This window comes from Mya arenaria, chromosome 11 (genome assembly GCF_026914265.1).
Source record: "Mya arenaria isolate MELC-2E11 chromosome 11, ASM2691426v1".
NCBI lineage: Eukaryota > Metazoa > Mollusca > Bivalvia > Myida > Myidae > Mya > Mya arenaria.
The window spans coordinates 11,238,962-11,254,450 of NC_069132.1; the positions used below are offsets into that span (position 1 = coordinate 11,238,962).

General features: G+C 34.3%; 1 protein-coding gene across 8 annotated transcripts in view; it reads right to left on the reverse strand.

Annotated features, from left to right (window-relative positions):
• The window catches only part of LOC128207436 (serine/threonine-protein kinase MRCK alpha-like), a 39,805-nt gene that overhangs the window by 21,023 nt on the left and 3,293 nt on the right, over window positions 1-15,489 (reverse strand). For all 8 annotated transcript variants that reach the window (XM_052910351.1, XM_052910352.1, XM_052910349.1 and 5 more), the window contains exons 4-16: window positions 15,327-15,410; window positions 12,924-13,019; window positions 12,007-12,306; window positions 10,790-10,933; window positions 9,617-9,791; window positions 9,019-9,181; window positions 6,638-6,777; window positions 5,531-5,659; window positions 5,034-5,256; window positions 4,503-4,638; window positions 4,135-4,307; window positions 2,055-2,349; window positions 149-273 (exon numbers count right to left, since the gene is read on the reverse strand). In XM_052910351.1, the coding sequence (XP_052766311.1) occupies window positions 149-273; window positions 2,055-2,349; window positions 4,135-4,307; window positions 4,503-4,638; window positions 5,034-5,256; window positions 5,531-5,659; window positions 6,638-6,777; window positions 9,019-9,181; window positions 9,617-9,791; window positions 10,790-10,933; window positions 12,007-12,306; window positions 12,924-13,019; window positions 15,327-15,410 (2,183 nt within the window). The remainder of the gene's footprint in view (window positions 1-148; window positions 274-2,054; window positions 2,350-4,134; window positions 4,308-4,502; window positions 4,639-5,033; window positions 5,257-5,530; window positions 5,660-6,637; window positions 6,778-9,018; window positions 9,182-9,616; window positions 9,792-10,789; window positions 10,934-12,006; window positions 12,307-12,923; window positions 13,020-15,326; window positions 15,411-15,489) is intronic.

Genomic DNA, 15,489 nt, shown 5'->3' on the forward strand with positions numbered 1-15,489 from the left:
ACAAAATCCTGACTATAGCAAACACTTGCTAATGCTTATTTCCATACATCTTTGCCTCATTTAAAAATTTAGAAATGAAGTATTTCTATGAAACTATAAACTCTATCCATATAACAGACATAATCATTGAAGAACCATAATTTCTCACCATTTAATGATTTCTGATATCTGTGCCTCCCACTGAGTAACGGATTCTCGTTTGTCATAGATCTCCCTCATCTCATTCTCCAGCTGACTTTTCTCAGCCATCAAACTCTCCATTGTAGTCTGGTTCTGTGTGGGGTATAAGACAGACATGAGAATAGGACTGGCATTCGAACAAGATTTTCTGGCAGACTGAAACTGGCCCAGATGTTCATACATTTGCTGTATGTTTCACAAAGGAATGGTTTTATATGTGCATGTGTACATACTGCTCAGTTTTACATGTATATGTGTGCAAACTGCTCAGTTCATCATGTAGATATGTATATACTGCTCAGTTCTACATGTGAATGTGTATATACTGCTCAGTTCTACAACTGCAGGTGTACATTCTGCTCAGTTCTAGATATTCATGTGTATATACTGCTCAGTTCTACATGTACATGTGTATATACTGCTCAGTTCTACACGTACATGTTTAAATACTGCTCAGTTCCAGGGGTTTTCTTAAGCGGACGCCCGCTTGCCCGCGCCGGGTTAAAATCGCCGCGGGCAAGTGATTTTTCAAAGCAGGTAGCCCGCTGGGCAAGTGAGCTTTCGTAGTGAACGCTTTCCGGTAGTTTTATTTTATTTTTCTTTGGGTTAAAATATTTCCTAACAAGCATAAGTTAAACCAATTTTGATTGGTTATTGGATTTTAAAACGCCAATCAAATGAATTGTAACGTATAGCGTTCGTCAGCCTTGGCAAGATGGCGGGCGGAGACGAACTGGGCGAAACTGAACACTTTTTTCTCAATTTTCTCTAAAAGTAAACCAAAACCTAAGCCGAAAACTACCGATAATGAAAGAAAAAGTAAATATGAAAAAGATAGTACAAAGAGAATCTTTCAACCTTCCTGGTTAAATGAATTTAAATGGTTAGAATACGAAAATCATCTCATGAAATGTAAAGTTTGTACGAAATATGATGATGTTGGTTCTTTTGTTACGGGTTCAAACTTCTTTTGAAAAGACTCTTTAAAGGCTCATGAAGAATCGCAAGGTCATTGTAAAAATGAAAAGATAGAAAATGAAAAAAACCAGAAGTGACAGTGAGGCCATGGCTGGATGATGCTCGTTTGAAAACAAAATGTAGCAGTTAAGATCTGTTAAAAGTTATTCTTTGTGTTTATTAATAGATATCATTGCCTTTAATACAGATTGATTAAAATTGTATACATATAAACATTTGCAAAGATCGGGCAACCAAATTTTGCAGGGGGCAAGTAGATGTTCAAATTGACTTGCCCCTGGGGCAAGTGAAAGTCAAATCGTTAGGAAAACCCCTGGTTCTACATGTACATGTGTAAATACTGCTCAGTTCTACATGTACATGTGTAAATACTGCTCAGTTCTACATGTACATGTGTAAATACTGCTCAGTTCTACAAGTATATGTGTAAATACTGCTCAGTTCTACACGTACATGTGTAAATACTGCTCAGTTCTACATGTAAATGTGTATATACTGCTCAGTTCTACATGTAGATATGTATATACTGATCTGTTCTACATGTACATGTGTATATAATGTTCAGTTCTGTATGTACATGTGTATATAATGCTTTGTTCTACATGTACATGTGTATTTACTGCTCAGATCTGAATGTACGCGTGTATACACAGATCAGTTCTACATGTGTATATATGTGTAGTGCTATATTGTCATTTGCAAAGCAAAGTGCTCCAATTTGGGGGTATTAATGTTTCTTAGAACCATTATAAGAGATACTCTAATATTTAACAAATGGCTCCAAAGTTTGAAGAAAGTAAATAGTTAACTTTCCATGCTCTTGAATAATTCAAAATGTATTTATTTAATTACAATATATAGAAAATACTCATGGAAGCAAAACTCCAGTAACTTACATATGTGAGGTCATCTCGTAACCGTTCGTTATCCTCTTTCAGTGAGGCACTATTTCTTTCCTCCTGGTCTAACCGAGACTGTAAGTGATGTAAACTAGTCCGTAAATCTTCTATAGATTCCTCATCACTTTGTTTTGCTTTAAACAAGCTTATTTGATTTTGTAGTTCCTTTTTGTTGATTTCTAGTTCTTGCACTAAGTATTTTAGATCACTAATTTCATTTTGATGTTTTGAAGTCAATCTGTTCATACTTTCTTCACGCTCCAAATCTTTTCTGTCTATCTCTGTTTTTAACCTGCAAGAAATTATAAAATTGTACAATATGCATCAAATTATGATTGAAAAAAAAATGAGCAACTCATTGGTTGCCAAATTAGAGACAATAAGTTCGATGACAAGCTATCAGTTATTCAAGTCCACATTAATAATATTTGGAATGAGTCCAAATGATCTTTGTCAATTTATCATTAAAATAAACGGCTGATCATCAATTAAACATGACATACCTTAAAATATTTTAAATCTTACAACTACATTTAATGATTTACAGACCAAATTGTTGTCCTGAAAATAAAGCTCAATTAGAAATGTGTCAACAAAGCACTTCCCACCTTCCTCACAGAGGCAAGGGCCATTATTATGTCCATAATCAATGACAGTGCATTAAAATTTCCAGTTGAGCAACAAAATAGTAGGGCATCTTTAAACAATTACAAACTTTCCACCTCATTATAAACCAGCATAAAATATTAAATCACTATAGTTAATTAGTTTCGAAATTGAAGATAATAGCAAACCCTTTTTTGTCTTTTCTAAGTAGCAGTTACCTTGACCTCAGGTAAACAACTTCACATGAAGAATATTTACTTATGCAGGTTTATGACAACTCAAATACCTTTTTTAGATAAGTGTCACTTCCAATTCCATGATCTAGACCACAGATACACAACTTCACATGCTGGTTATAATATATGATTTTAGAGATATGGGAGAAACAAGACTGCATTATCTATGTGCCATATTTTCATTTAAGGAATGAATTGTGGGATTGATGTCATTATCAGGGATATAAACACAGTTGGTCTGGTTAAAATATGCTACCTTCATATCCCGATAATGACATCAATCACGAAATTCATTCCTTATATTTATACCAATAGTTCATTATCTCTTTTAAGAATTGTTAAAAAAATACTTCATTGCATTTAAGAAAACATTACAGTAATTCTATCTCAACAATTCTGTAAATAAAATAAAAAACCGTAACCAGAAACAGTTTATCAAATTATGTCACAATAACGCGGGGAAAAAATAATCACTTCAAATCATTTTTAAACCTAAAATTGAAACACTAATGAAAACATTAAATTTAACGTATCATAAATTAACACTTTCTAATATGTTTTCTGCTGGCACAATACAAACAATAACAAGATAAACTCTTTTCAAATTACATGAACTAAATGTGATGATTTGCGATCCGAACATATCCAAGATGTTGTGTTCATCAGAAAATATTAGCAATTGCTGAGAGGCAGTTCATTAAAGGAATGGAAGTAGAGATGTTAATATAAGTCAATGGCCAAAACTCTACACTCATTAGGGGAAGCAACAAACATGATCCCAGGTGCCCAACTTCATGTGCGATGAAAGTTCCTGTACAGATTTATAACTCTGGCTTATAAACTTGAGTTAAGAGTACATGCTCTAAAGGCATTTTTTTACTAAGTTTAGGCCCTTAATCTGCAATAACTGGGTGCATCAAGACACGAAATCCCTGTTCTAAAAACATACTGCTTAATATTCCTTAAAAGTTTCATAGAAATGCGCAACTTCGAGACAGACGCAAGGACAGAAGATGGCAAATCTATGTGCCGTACCCCCCCCCCCTTTTGGAGCACAAAACATTTATTAAACAGAGAAGAATCTAACAATTACTAACCCAAAATAAACCAATCATTATTTTTCTAGATCTCACACATTCCCTTGAAAGCCCATAACATAGCTACTAGTTCATATCTTCATAAGATCATTCCGTCCTAAATATACATGTATGTACTACCCACATAGCACTATGTACCTGGATATTTCCTGTGAGAGTTCGAGGGAGGCCATTGTGTTGTCCTTGCCTGCATGCTTCCGTTTAAGTGCCTCCATCTCCATCTCAATCTCCTGGCTATTCTCCTCTGCTCTCTCGCGTAACTTGCGCTCACGAACGTGCTCAGACCGTACCTCATCCAGTTGGTTTTGCAACTGTATAAAGAGGGAGATCATGTCTTTCAATAAAATTTTGAGACTAAAGTTAATGCTAGATATAGATGATACTTATTAATTAACATAAGTTTAAATGAAAACGGTGTGGATTTTTAAGACAAAGATGCTTCTGTAAACTTTTGGTATAAACTTAAATACCGCCTCAAACAAAAGTTACGATAACTGAAGTCTCACATCAACGACATTTTTCTCAATGCGTCTCCTCTCGTTCTTGAGGGAGTCCAATTTCCTCTTGTACTCGTCAGACTCCTCTGTAATGTTACGGAGATCTCTTGTCAGCTCCTTCACCTTTCCTTGAGATTTCAGCAATCTGAAAAGTAACATCAATGTTAATCATCAAACTGTCAGTTGATGAAACCCTCCCAGCAAAACAAAGTTACAGCTGAAAACAACCAACTATACTCTTTGTGCATATATGCAGCATTCCATAATGATGATACTCCATGTCAAGGGGATTAAAGCGAAAAGGTTTTATTTTCACCTTTTTTAATGTCACTTAGAACCTTTTTGCATTCACTTCTCGATGCGTAACTTTGAAGTTTGAAGTAGCGACATGTTGCCTTTATGTACTGAACAAATGTGCCAAGTAATTTTTAATTCTCTACATCACAAAGTTAAAGCCTGGACACCAAAAACTTGATGGACGGTTGGATTTTTATTTGCCATCCTTTGGGGCATAAATATGTTTATTCGATTTCTACTCACTGATCATTGGAGTCGGTGTATTTTTCTATAGCTATTTTCTGTTTGGCGACTGCATCCTTAAGTTCCCGTGCCTGTAGCTTGTACTTGTCTCGGAGGTCCTGCAGTTCACGTTCAAGGGCTGTCTTCTCTTCCTCAACTAGTTTCATGCGCCGCTCAATCTCTGTTCGTTGGTCACGAGCCTTCCGTAAGTCCTGCTCCTGTATACTTAACTCTGATTGTGACTCTGAAATGACAGTTAGTTTTCTTATCTTTCCTTTCTACACAGAAATCATTTGGTATTGCAGCCAATTCAGAATTTTTTACAAACAAACTTTATCCTTATGCTTTAAAGAATAGAACACTGTCTAATTGTGCCACGATATGATCTAAACACTGTATGTGATGTTATTAATTTATTTAATTCTTAATACAAAAATGAAAATATTGGCAATATAACACACAATGCTTATTGGAGTAGAAGACATTTATTATCATGAGATATCTCTGCCCATCCATACCTGCTACAACTTTGTGCATAATGGCTAGTTCCTCCTTCAGCTGTCTACTCTCTGCCTCTGCAGCCCCGGCAGCTGCTGACGCCCCACTCGCATTGTCACTGTTCAGCCTCTGGATGGTTGCTGTGGCTTCTGTTTGAAGATTAAGAACTGATTTTACTTCAACTTGTTCATTGGTGTGACTTACTTTTACTTATTTCATTTTTAACTAACCTCTCTTAATTAAGCAACATTTAATGTAACTCAATCACATCAGCAATGAACAATTCTTTGTAAATTGTTGAAACATGTACTAGTTAAAGAGTGGTGTCCAGCTGTTTTGACAGGTCTTTAAAGTTTTCTCATTTGAACAGGTATTGGCAGAAAGAATACCTACATTAACTGAAACTAGAGGTCAATGTAACATGCATGTCAATTATTTTTTTAAATTTGTGATATCTTTAAGCTCAAGCCAAATGTGAGCACCAAAGGGGGCAATCAATAAGGTTCGATTTACACTAAGTAAGAAGCACTACAGGCATTTCTTTCCTAACACCCAATCAATTTTTTGTGTCAATCCAAATTTTCTGCTTTCCAGATTTAAGCACAGATACATTCATTCATAATTATAGTGTGTTTTGAAGAAAATTATACAATTTGACAATGAAGAAATAAACTACATTTACAGGGATGTGATTGACCTGGCAGCCGGAGGGCTGAAACATTTTCGGCCATGGGTTTATGGGGCGCTCTTTGGGTCAAAAGCCACTGCTGTAGAAGAAAAAATGGCTTTTTAGAAGCTCTTTTGAGGGCTCTCCTTACTTTAAATTTGAAGCAAACTGGAATATTAACTTAAACAACAGAAAGCAACCAAATAAAATTTTTCAGGTAAACATTTTTATTTTTATTTTTTTTTTGGGGGGGGGGGGGGGGGGGGGGGGTCTCTGGGGCCATAAGATCCGCGGAATTCCGCGGACAAATTATATCCCTGATTTAAGCCAATTTTAACCATAATGCTGCCTATGCCCTAAATACAAAATTCATCACTGTCCTTTTCAAGACCTGGCTAAAACCCTAAGAAATTAACGATTGCCAGCTACTGCAAATTATTTAGTAAACTTGATAACAAACCTTTGTGTTTTCTTTGTAATTCTTTGTTTTCCTTTTCAAGGTTTAAGATTCGTCGTTCAAATGCATCAGCTGCTAGTGACTCAAGATGTTTTGGGTCAACGTCCACACTGTCTTTTAAGCAGGCAGTATCGGATATTTGACTGAAACAAACAATTAAAATCATTTAATGAAGAGTGAAAAATGCCTACAAACTTGTAGACCTGGAACTACTAGCTCTTAAGCTCATTTTACAAAGCCAAAGGTTAAACCTTGTTAACCAAAGTGCTACATATGATGACCGAATTTATCATCAAGTGTTGGAAATATTGAATAAACCTCAAAGACCACTGACTGTTACCATATATTCTGTATGGAATGACAAGTTGAAATCAGAAGTTACAGGTACAATTCTGTTTTGTCATATGCCTTTACATCCAGAATATCTATATATATATATATATATATATCAGTCAGAATTCACTGGTGTTAAAAAGTGTGTATTCTTAAATAAAATGTTACAACTAAAAAACTGCTAGATTAAATTGAATGCAGTGTTCTGAATGCTGTCAGTAACTGAACATAGATATAAATGTACTAATGTTGAACACCTGCATTTTCAAGAAATGTTTTTTTTCATTCAAAATAAAAATAAATTTCAACATAAAAACCTTTGCGTTTTTGTGACATTTTTCATCGGTGTTTTTGAATACTAATTGTTTAAAAAAAATAATTGTCTGTGCTACATTTGGTAAATATATGGTGTATCCGTGTTTGTTTTCATATCTACACTACAATATGACACTAATGATCACTAAAAATGTATTAAAAATGAAAATGAAGTCATAATGTTCGTAACACATGTTGTCCATGAAAGTTACGAATATTAAACCAATGCAAACTTACGATAACTAGGACATGTCAACAATACAGTGACTTTCATATATCCACTTTGATATCTTCGTATCAATAGATGTGTCGGTTTATTGCACCAGCATTAATGGTAGCAGTATATCCACATTTAGTACAAAGTCTAAAAAAGTGTCCACTTGCTACGAACAAAAATCAAAAAATTGTCTAATTGACACACATGACTTTGTTATCAGCTTTCCATGTGATGCACTGAAAGAGATAAATTGAGCACATATTTTAGTATACGTCACACAAAATGTGTACTGCTTGTTGATAGATTGCTCGCTAACGTGTTATGTGTGAACGAAATAACTTAACAAGTTATTTGATATATCAGCTTATTTTTGGCAGAACTATGATGTTTCTATGTGATGGGAATGCAGGTTATAATCGTTCGTTTGACCATAGGTATCATCATGTCATGCAGTGGCTTAAAATATTTTAAGAAATTAAAGATGTATAGCATTCTTGGCATCAACCAAAACGAACAGGGTAATTGAGTTAAACACACATGGGTTGCGAGCTAGTCTTTCGTTTTCAACAATTAATTACACAATATTTAGTGATGTAAGTGAAAAGTACATTTTATTTTTCAGTCCAAATGCACATTTTTTGTGTTATCACAATTTTAACTTATGATCATGTATATAATTTTTATCGGTAGACATGAATTTGACAGTGTCTGTTGTTACGAACAAATCAAAATTAACATTTTATGTATTGCAGTATATTACATGATTCTTTCAGGGTAAATAACCTAATAATAGAAACTGTAAACATTCACTGGCCTAGTTTTGTCTTTGATTTTCAGTAGGCAGTATATGTACAGGAAATATGAGATACATATTTCATTCGAAAGATGGACAACATGTTTGGATTCCTCAGTTATGAAGTTGTCAAATGAGCAAAACTAACATTAATTCGTGAAATGTTATCTTTTTTTTTTGACGGATGAGATAACTTATTTATTATTATTATTATTATTTTACTAAAAAGGTTAATTAATGATGACTGCTTTTAATAAAATTTATTTACTCAGTATGTCTTTTAACTTAAATAAATTTGATAATATAAGTAACGGTGTCCCATTTTAGGTGAAACCTGACAATTCATATGACCTAGGTATACACTTTTTTTCCTGCTTACATTGTCAGCAAAGCAATGAAGTTCAAAACCAAACAAAGTTGGACATTTTGTTTACAGTAGATCATGTTGATATAGCTATAAAATGGACACCATGTTACTTACGTCATTTGCAGTACAGGGTCAACTTAGAACCTTGTTTTTGTCACATTGCCACAACAAACTATCACCAAACTTAAATTAAAGTTTGGTCACTTCTTAAACAATACAAACTGATTGAATTAGGTTAATTTGAATGACTTTAATTTTTAAGTTGAATGTCACATGTTCAGTACCACCAGTGAATTTTGACACATATAGCACTTTATATTCCAAAGTTAACATGTGTTTTATACACTGAATATTCTCACCAGTCTTTGGAAAAGGTGAAGCCAACAAATGGAAGATGATGACCCTTGAAAATGCCATGAGAGGAAGGGGGAACCGTGTCTGTGTGCTTAAAGTCAGAGTCATCAACATCAAAGTTAGACGTGTCTGTCGGACTACTCACTTCAGGGATAAATGGGGCTGTGACTAAAAACAAAACATGACAGAATAGGTAAAAGTGGATAGACATTAGTATGTGTACAGTTTCAATGACAACAACATGATTTCATTTGTTTGACATTCAAATAATCAAGATCCAAATACACATAACTTAATTTAAATAATATTAAAAATAAAAAGAGTGCCACAGAGCACAAGCTAATCTGTTGTATTTCAGTGGTAAAAAGAGATAAAGCTTCTAAATAATTATAAAATAAGAGTTATGAGCATTGATTGAAATGAATGTGTGTATTGCCTCCAGCAACCTGTACCAACTTCCATATGAATATTTTGAATGTTGTTGAGTTATGGTCAAGGTCTTAGTTTTTGCACTAGGACAACGTTATGACAATAACTTAGTTTCTTTTCCTCCCAAAAAAGAGGAAAGCTGAAAATGCTTCAAACGTTTGAAAATATTCCTACTTTCTCTGATGTTTTCCCAGTTGATGCCCTCGAACCAGGTATGGTCTCGGAAATCCTTCACACCTCCCCTCCCAAAGCGTGCATCTGCCGAACAGATAAGTCGCTTCATCAGGTCTTTGGCAAGATCGGAACAGTCCTCAGACTCATCAATGTCTGTTGGAAACTCAAACCGCGTCTGAAATTAAACGCTTAACGATTATTCATTCATTTAACCAGATGCATGATTGACTTCATAAGCATCTTAAACATTGAAGTACAGGGAAGAATGTATAACTAATATGACACTAATAATGATTATTTATAAATACTGTGAAATCATTTATATTCGTTGGCATGAAATTTCGTGATTTTCAGAAATTAACATTTTCGTGGGTACTTGAATTCGTGGTTTTTCATTTTTGAAAAAAAAATCCGAAACTGTGATTGTCCTAAATCGTCTGTATAATCTCCACGCGCTGGGCACATGATTTCCATCGTCTACGCCATACAGTTGATGACACTCTCAATAGTGATACAACATGCCAATTAGTTCATATATCCATGTCAAATATCGATTTAATTGGAAATTAAGGTCATAAAAGAAGATGCACCCTGGTCAAAAATATAGATAGGCGAAGCCATGGAATACCAATTAAGAATCTTGCAAACTGTGAAAACACCGAGAAGGTGCGTATATTTGAGTAAACAATCAATGTAATTGATTAAATATTTCATTAAAGAAAAAAATCGAGTACCGACATTCAACACACACATCTTGTAAACCTGGATATTTTCATGAACAGCACACTTTACAGCACGTGTTTCTGTCATTCGGTTCATAAAAAAACCCTCAATGAATTGATTTGGTTTATTACTTGTTAAAGGTAAGATATACTGTGACTTTGGTATAACGCTGTATACTGCAATGAATATACTAGAGTATGTACATAACAAGGCAATTGAAAAAGTTAATAAAGGGCCTATATTTTATGGGATCTTAAATTTGTTGACCCCCCACCCACGAAAACCACGAACATTAATGTCCAACGAACATTAATGATTTCACAGTATGCATGTCTTTTTAATCAATGTTTTATGATCTTGTATCATGATTGATAAATTTACATATATACATTTTATTCATACCAATTTTGGCACAAAACTGAATGGTAAGCATTTCAAAGCAATGTGTACCTGATGGTTCATGATTTTCCCGTATGTCTCTACCAGTGATTCGGCGTAGAAGGGTGTGCAGCCATACAGCATCTCGTACATACACACGCCAAGGGACCACCAGTCACACTCCGGCCCATACTTCCCATGTCCATCCTCCATAGCCTGCAAGAAATCCGAGTACACATACATCATGTACATCGGCATACACAAGAAGATGATGAATGTGGCATTCATACCCATTCCCAACAGTACCAAATTAAGATTTGCCCATCTGCACTTAACAGAAAATGTCTTGAAGTTATACTGATTGTTTCAGATGTTAAGCTGTCTTTCTTTCCTTTCATTATTTAAGATGCTTTCATAAAAGGAGAAAAACATTCCAAACAAAAAAGACATCAGACAAGCACCCTTTTGCTACCCCAAAAAGGAAAAAATAAAAATTGTTATTTTTTTAAGAATATTTTATCTACCAAATGCAATAAAGGTGAATGTAAATATTAAGGTTTGAGATATGGCTCAGAATTTGCATCAGGAGTTCTGTTTTTTCTTCATACAAGCAGTGTGTGTGATTTGTGGCAGACATTTTTTATAAAACTGGTTTAAAAAATTATTTGTGTTTCTAACGGTTCATGCAGATGCTTGTTAGTTTTTAGTCAGACACATAAGTCATCAAATATTGATATCGCTGCAAAACTGCTATTATGTTATATTGTTGCATTTCTGTTGTGCACGTAGTAAGAAAAAAATATTATGCCATTTATATTCTGGAGGAAATGCTACATATGACATACTTCATCAATTGAAGAAATTGAACATGGAATTAAAACAAGATACATAAATGTCAAATTCATGTTATGGAAATCATTATCATATTCTCAATATGCAAACCCAGACAGAGCATTGATTACAGTATCTTAATGTAGCTCGATATCGGCAAAGAATTAACCAGAATTATTGCATTAAAGCAAACATGGTCTGTTTATGCTCAGTTGCTTGGATCTTTAATATCAGTGAGAAGGATAAAAAAATCATAATATGGCAAAGTCTAGGCTAATAAGAGTAACTTTCAATTTTGAATCTTATTTGTACTCTCCGATCCAAAGTAAGACTTTACTAGATTATCTGGAAATTAAAACTTAAAATATGCCTGGAATTGGAATTTTCTCTACTTGTGCCCTGACCAGCCACCATTATACATGTATTATATGAGAAACAATCTCCTACAGGCTGTTTACCCTAAGAATCTCTGGTGAGATGTAGTCTGGAGTTCCCACAGCCACAGAAGACTGAACAGTTCCATCCTCCAACAGCCTGAGACAGGATCCAAAGTCAGCTAGCACAATATGTCCGCTCAGATCTAATAGCACATTGTCAGGTTTAATGTCTCTATGAACATAATGGAGCTCATGTAATGAGTTTATAGCTAACACCATCTCCGCAATATAGAATTTGCACATATCCTCGGGTATACGGTCTTCAAACTTGCTCAGTAGAGTGAGAAGATCTCCACCCACATAGTAGTCCATGACCAGAAACTGAAACAATCAACATGTGAACTGTTATTCCTTAAAGATGCAATCTCACTCCCAAATAAGATGTACCACAATTAATACAATTGAAAAGAATAAATAAATATCAAAAACATTGCTTTTTATGAAGGATACCTTGTTTAATTTGAAAGAAAGATGGAGAAAACACAGTGTTTCTACCTTATGCTACGATAGTTCATCACAGTTAATGTTTAAGGACCTACCAGTCATTTAATATTTGGTGTTTTCAGCTATTAAATACACGGTCAAAATCTTGTTATCAGTAATTAATATTTTCCATAAATGCATTATTTATAAAGTAGGTTTATCACACAAAATGTATGTTTGTTATTCAAGTGTATGTATTGATTTAAATAGCAGTATCACTTTAATCCTCATCAAGAATAAAGTATTTAATCATTGACATTTCATTATCAGCATTTTTAATATATTTTTCAATACAGGTTTGTCCTGTTCGAGTTTAAAAACTGCTTGAGCGTAATAAAAAAAATGTATTTCAATTGTACTTGACATGTACTTAGGCTTTGGAGCAAGGAAAACGATTGAAGTGTACAAGATGACACAATACTTAATAATATTGTTCAGTGCTTCCTATTTCTTACCAAGTAATTGTCGTCTTGAAATGCATAATGGAGGTTTGTTATCCAGCGCCTGTCTCCATACACCAGAACATCTCTCTCCTCTTTGAAACAGGCGGTCTGAAAATACAAACATATAAAGCTTTACGAAAACAGAAAGATCATCAATTTGCACTGTAAATGAAGCAGCAAAAATGTCTTTAAACTAACCCAAGAAGCCAACTTATAAATAACCATTAAAAACCATTATACAAAGTTACATCATTAGTCGCCGTTGGCCCACTCTCTTCTCACCAAGGCGTCCCAGGTTTGATTACTGGAATGGGTGCATGTGAGTTTGGTTTGTGTTCACTAAGCAGGACAAGTGGGTTTCCTCCTACTCTTGTTTGCCCCACAACACAAGACCACACTCTCACACTACGGTATGTTTTGCCAACAAGAGAGGCTTAGCAGAAGTTAACATTGAATTAATTTGCAAATGCATAAATAAAAATTATCAGAAGGGAGTAGGGTACTCTAAATTCTATGCCATGCTGATATCTACAGTCAAATTTTGATATAAAAAAAATCTTAACAAAATAAAATATAAGATTACACCAGAGCTAAATTTAAGTTTACCAGAACTTTTAAAAATCAGATCTGTAAATATGGGTATGCATTGAAAATTATGGACGCATTTTTTTATTGATTTATGTGTATCTCAATTTTCGAATCAAGCACACCAATATTGTTAAATCAATATAATCTTTCCATTTCAAACAAAATGGCATCTGCTTGTGTTAGTGGAGCCAAAGGATGTTTTAGGGGAGAACAGCAAACGACTGCTGGCAAAATTCCAAATGAAGACACATGGGGCGAATAAAAAGATGCTTCTAGAATAGTGAGAGTCATAATTGGTGATCTTATCAGGCCATTTTTGATTGTGCGGAAATGAAACAGTCATATCGCTTTGATGAAAAGTTGTTAAAAAAAACAGTCAAGTTGCAGCAAAACTTCGATCCCTGGCTGATAGTATTAAAGGAAGTGTCTGACCTTAGATTGAAATGTAGTGTGTACGTGTATACTTGACACAAAAAAACAAATTGCTTATGGGTAAATGAAGGTTTCAGAAAAATAGTAGTGTTAAGATTTGTGACTGCTTGGAGCATACAAATGCATCAGCCTCATTGTAACAGAAAGCTCAGCTGCTGTGTTTTCTAAGTGCTTGACACTCAGATGTTGATGTATAACAAGCCTTTCAAGGGATGTCTTAAGATGATGATAATGTTAATTTGTTCCATGCAGTGTATAATGCTGCTTAAGAAAAATTGCCATCAGTAAAATTGAACAGATTGCTTCAGCTTCAGGTTTGAATGGTTGTAACATTTCATCAGCGGCACATTTGTGCTGTCAAAGGAGAGAAACTGTTGCAGATATTTTCAGTCAGAATTTTATGCAATAATGGAAGATGAAAGATCAGAGATCACTGTTAAAAAAATATCTTTCTGTTTTCAGGAGTGTAAAGATGAATGAGGTAATAAGACAGTTCTTGGGTAATGTGGAAATGTTAGAAGATAAAGAACACTGTATTATTTCGGGTCTCATTGATCATCTCAACAAACTGAGAATGGCAATGGCTTCCTTAAGAATTAATTGAACTGCCTGCGCCTTTTTAATATGAAACATAAGCGCGATAAAATCCTAAAATTGGGAAAATATGGACATAGTAATCTCACATAACTTGCTGCTTTTACTGATGATATTATTTATTAGATACTTTTTCTCTAAAACATGCAAGACAGCATTGAGATACTTGAAATATAAATAAGTAATTCATTACTTAGTAAATAGTTGCTTCAACATCTTGAAATACATATATAAATAATTAATTAGTTAGTTGCTTCAACATGAAACTGCTGTTGCTTATTAAATATTTTGATCCATTGATCCACTAATTTTCACGTCAAACATGTATTTTACAGAACGTTTCGTACTTCTTTTGCAAGAATCAGCCAATATTCTGCAGTAAAATTAACCAAAAAAATCACTGTATGGACACATCAAAGATAGTCATAAGCCACATATCACTGCAGCCCTGTCATGATTGCCAAGAAGACTGGTGTCAGGGTTCAAATTAAGTCCGTATATGCCCTCTTTGTTGTACAGACTTATTGCCTTGCATAAATTTGAATTTGGCAGTACCTGATGCCATCATGAAAGACAAAGAGCTTGAGGAACTCAGAGAGGAGTTCAGTACATGTACTTGTATGTGTTCATGAGTGGGTCTAGCAACCGAGCAGCAGGTGCTGTGAAAACGGTTTTCACAAGTTACAATTCTTTTATGCTACACTATCCAATATTGCTAAGTAAAAAGTTCTCGATCCTGTTTAGGACCAATCCAGAACTCTAGAACCCCTGTAAATAGTAGAACATGTTCTTCACACATACCTCAGCACGTTTCAACATTTCCCATTTGTTGAGAATCTTCATGGCATAAACTTTCTCTGTGGATTTCATTTTTACAACAGCCACCTGGAACAATGATTGTTTTTTAATTACAACTTAAATGTTGACCAGTATGCTTATTTCATTATTAATATTTGTAATTAAA